The sequence below is a fragment of the Ambystoma mexicanum genome, chromosome 7p (assembly GCF_040938575.1).
Source record: "Ambystoma mexicanum isolate Mex_15411 chromosome 7p, UKY_AmexF1_1, whole genome shotgun sequence".
NCBI lineage: Eukaryota > Metazoa > Chordata > Amphibia > Caudata > Ambystomatidae > Ambystoma > Ambystoma mexicanum.
In genome coordinates, this window is record NC_090939.1 from 810328787 (window position 1) to 810333580 (window position 4794).

The 4794-nt window shown below is 49.2% G+C and overlaps 1 protein-coding gene across 1 annotated transcript; it reads right to left on the reverse strand.

Moving 5' to 3' along the window:
* Positions 1-2227: 2227 nt before the first annotated feature.
* Positions 2228-2527, reverse strand: LOC138526002 (uncharacterized). The gene has a single exon (XM_069636292.1). The coding sequence runs from the start codon at positions 2525-2527 to the stop codon at positions 2228-2230; it is 300 nt and encodes a 99-aa protein (XP_069492393.1).
* Positions 2528-4794: the final 2267 nt, after the last annotated feature.

Here is a 4794-nt window from a genome sequence, read left to right on the forward strand (position 1 = left end):
GACCTCCTGCTGGGTATACCGAGGTCGGGTCGGTGGTGATGCACACTCATACAGTTTCGTGCTCGCAGCGAGAGTAAATAAACAACACATTCGACTGCTTGCTGAGTCGGACTGGGTTCCTCCCCTTCCGGGCATCCCCTCTTTATTCCCTTGCCTTCCCTTGTCACGTGAGGCAGGCTCCCCCTCGCTCATGTGTCTCGGGGTCAGTGAATACACCACATTCCTCCCAAACTTGGTCCTTTTTCAACACAATGTTCTGTATCTGCTGATGGCACCTGCCTGTCACTTTACTTGCTAGGCGTGATCTTCTGTTTTCGGTGGTAGATTCCGTGCAGGATGTATCCTTGCAGCCTGGTCGATGGTTTGGGTTTCTCTCGAAGTCTGTACTTGGTACTTGCCCTTCCTGGGACTTCAGTTTCATTTTGGCACCTTTTCTGATCACTATTGGTACTCGGTGACGTAGGTGTTTCTTCTTGTAGGGACGTGGCATCGTTAGTTTCTGGGTGCTCATTGGATGGTGCAGGCGCATCTCTCCTCTCGCCTTCTGGGGTGTTGTGTTCTTTCCATAGTGTCAGGGGCACTTTGCGGAAGTGTGATTTGTTCTGTGTTTCTACTTCCTGCCCTCTGGTGGTGGTGTCCATGCCGTGGTTGGAATCGAGTACTGTCCATGGATGTGATTCATAGGACAGCGTCATTTTCTTTGGAGGTGCTTGGTTCTTCACCAAACTGTATCTCCTGCATGTAGCTTTCTGCGCTGCGCCCGACGTGTGAGGGTCTCTTTGTCGTTCCATTGTTCTCTCCTTTCTTCAATGATCGGGGTGTCTGGTTCGGAGACAATCCAGCCTGCATGTATTGGTAGTTCTGCCTGAATAGGCACTCCAGACATTAGTGCCGCTGGGCTGACTCTTGTGGAGGTGTGCAGGGTCTGTCTGTGGGATTGGAGAAAACGGTATACCGCAGGTAGCCACGGTTGACGTTGGTCTTTGCAATCCTTATTGTTTTGTTGAGGGATCCCATGAACCATTTTGCATCTCTGTTCTCCTGCGGCCAGCATTGGGTGATCCTTCGGTGTTTGATGTTGAGGCTGCTCAGGAATTGTTTCAGTTTGCGACTGGTGAATGGAAGACATTTGTCACTCTGCACCTTGCGCGGCATGCCATGTATGGCAAACATCTTCTCTAGCGCTGTTATAACTGACTGTGCATCTGTGGATTTGATGTGCTCACCTTCTAGGTATCTACTGAATTCATTGATCAGGACAAACATGTACCCCTTTCCGGCAATGTTGCTGAAGTCCACACTGACTGATTCCTACCTCATGTTGCTTCTGTGTGCGCTTATGATCGACGCAGGCGCCATCTGTCTTTGCGCAGACTGGCACGCTGCACAGGTTTCGACTAGCTCTGTCAGTCTGTTTTATATTTTTGGCATCCACACTCTGAACTTCAGGTATTCCTGGGTTTTCACAACACCTTGGTGGCCTTCATGTACAAGTCCTAGGGCTCTCTCCTCTAGTGCTTCCGGCAACACAGTTCTGTGTCCCTTTAAGTTTAGAATGACTCCTTTATCTGATATGGTGAGTTAATGTCTGATTACAAATTCTGCATGTAGCTTCTGCGGTGCGGTGTGCTACCGCGGCGAGGAAGTTCTTCCAGTTGCCTGACTGAATGGTGTGTATAGTGTGATGTAGACAAGCATCTGTCACAATTTCTTCTGCTATTTCTTCTAGTGTCATCACCTTGGCCTTGCGTAGTCTATCACTTGCCACACGTGTTCTTCGATTTCGACAGCATGTTCTTTCCCTTGCGTGGTGGCTGGTCAGGTAGTCCGCAGGGTTGTCTGTACCGGCTCTGTATGATACTTTGATATTGAATGGTTGCAGCTGCAGCATTCACTTCTCCAAGCATGCTGGTGGGGTGAGGAGCCGAGCCTTTAAAAATGGGTATTAAGGGCTTATGGTCTGTGAATACTCTGCTGGTTGTCCCAGGAGGTAGACCTGGAAATCTCAACATCCCCACAGTATTGCTAAAGCTTCCTTTTCTATGTGGGCGTACTTCTGTTCTGTTTTGGTAAGGGTGGCAAAAGCGACTGGGTGCGCTGTGCATTCCTGGTACGTTTGAGTGAGTGCGGCTCCTAGTTCCACTGGACTGGCGTCCACAAGTAGCTCTGTGGCATGGTTAGTGTCAAAGAACGCCATCTTAGTGGTGCTTGATAGGGAGTCCTTGATTTACTGGAAGGCTTGTTGGTGGTGTTCGGCCCATTCCCACAGCATTTCATTTTGGGTCAGCTTTCTCAGGGGTGCAGCTATTTTTGCTAGCTCTGGGATAAACCTGGTGAAGTAGGTGGCCATTCCCACAAAACTCCTTACTTCTAATGCTGACGTGGGAGCTTTGGCGTCCTTAATGTTTGACATCTTGGCAGAGTTCAGCGGCACCCCTTCTGCATTGAACACATAGCCGAAGGAACTTAGTTTGCTCCTGCCAAACTTGCATTTCTCTTTTGGCAGGGTAAAGCCAGATTCTTCCATGCATTGCAGGATGGCGGCTAGTCATTCGTGATGTTCCTCCGTCATTGTTCCATAGACGAGGATATCGTCACTGATGTTGGTAGTGCCCGCTAGGTCGTTCAGTACTTTCCTTGTCTTGTTTTGAAATACCTCTGCAGCCGAGGATATTCCAAAGTTCAATCATGTGTACCTCCTGAGGCTTTGGTGAGATTAGAATGTTGTCATGTTGCATGACTCTCAGGCCAGGTGTATTTGGCGGTAGCCAGAGCACAGGTCTAGCTTACTGAATATTTTTGCTCCGGTTAGGTCCATGATTAGCTTGTTTATTGTGGGGGTCATGTGACGCTCGTGCCCTATGGCCACGTTGGGCAGCCGCATGTCGATGTCAATTCTTACTGTGTTTGGTTGCTGCGTTTTTGGGCAACAACCATGGGGGATACCTATGATTTTGGGCCTGATGTCTTCTCGATGATTCCTTGTTCTTCTAGTTTTGCTCACTCCTTCTCTACCGATTCACACATGTTAAAAGGAACTCAGCGGTGCCCCACTGCTTTGGGCTCAATCGTTGGGTCAATGTGTAGTTTGACTGTTTGTCCTTTGAGGCATCCTATGCCTTGGAATAGCTTTTTGTGCTTTGTTAGGAGGTTGTCGATTCCGGGTGTGTTGATGCTGAATGAAAACTTCACAAATTTGAGGCAGCTCAGTAGTGTTTCCAGACCTGCATCAACCACATATGTGCGGGATCGACACATTGTCCTGTTGTCTGATAGGCGGGAGTGGAAGGACCACGCTACTGGTAGTGGCCTTTTGCATCCGTACACAAAGAGTTGTACTTGCTTGTGCTTCAGTTGGGGCCTTGGTTTGATCTTTGTGGATGTTAGCAGGGACATGACCTTCACTGTCGCTCCGCTGCCTATGATGAGTTTGGTGGCCGTTCTATCTGACAGGATGGTGCAGGCAGGTCACCTAGACCTTTTCCCTTTTTTGTTGTTCTTCAGGGGTTTGATGGCCAATATCATGTGTGCTCGTTCATTGTCCTTTTTCGACACCTGCAACATCTCTCTGGGGATGCTTCTTCCTCCGAGGAGGTATCTGTGTCACTGCTGCTGGGTGATATCTGTGCTGCAGTGACGGCTCTGGCTTTGCCTCTCCCTTTAACCCTGTGGCTTGTAGTTTCTGGTTGTTCTGCTCCTCTCGGGTTTTGAGGCAAACTGCTGTAAAGTGGTTTAGTCTCTTGCGCTTCCTGCAGGTGACTCCTAGGGCTGGACACAGTTCACCTCTGTGCCAGTGTCCGTTACACAATTTGCAGGACTCTCGTCGCTTTGGTTCTCACCCTGGCGTGGCATTGTTGGGTCATCCTTCTTCTGGTCTGCCCCTGACTGCCGTAATTTCTTCCTCCTTCTGGATGTTGTTGAGGGGTCATCGTTGCATGGTAGCTTCCATGGCAGCTACTTGGTCGTCTGTGCATTCCTTTAGCCTGCCCATGGCTAAGATTCGGTCTAAAAATATGTTCTTCTCTGACAATACTTCCCTTCACAGTTTGTCGGATGACAGTTCGTTGATGACCTGAATTCGGGCGGTGAAGAATTTGTCTGGGCATTCATAGTACAGTACCATTTCCCTGAGCCATGCGTGCAAATCATTGATGGGTTCTTTGGTTCTCTGCCTGGTCATGCAGAACTGAAAACGTTCATAATCAGGGTTTAGTTCAGGTTTGAATTTATTATTTAACACTGATATCGCTGCAACTTAGTCATCTATTGCTCCCCTGTTAGGTAGTGTGTTGAACAGCCTTAATGCTAGAGCACCAATATTCAACAGTCCCAGTGTGCACTGTTTCTTTCCTAATGGTATTTCCCTGGCCTGCACGTTAAGTTCAAATTGTTGAATCCATATTTCCCACCTGAGAGCTATACCCGTAGCATATGGGTCAAACGGCCTCATGAACGTTGTCTGCGTGGTAGCAGAGCCCTCTGTCACCATTTATTGATCTCTGGGGGTTCTGCTTCTGCTACCTTCCCTGGTCTGGCTGCTCGGAGGGCTTGCCATGTGGCCTGGAAAATTGTTTCACATGGGCATACCTTGCATGTTTCCTCGTGTGTTGTACAGGCTTATATTGTGGTTGCTGGGGTGTGTGTGCCTCTCCCATGCTCTCACCTTGTAGGAGCTTTGTTCCTAGCTCCACAGTCTCGCTCCGGCTGTCCCGCCGTGTTTCGTGCCTCTCTCTGCCGGTCCGCGTGTTCTGTTGCAGCTGGTGTTAGGAGAGCGAGCTGTAGGGGGCGTGGCAC

Coding starts and splice junctions, on each gene's coding strand:
- LOC138526002 (XM_069636292.1), bottom strand. CDS start 2,527: ATGGAAGAATCTGGCTTTACCCTGCCAAAAGAGAAATGCAAGTTTGGC.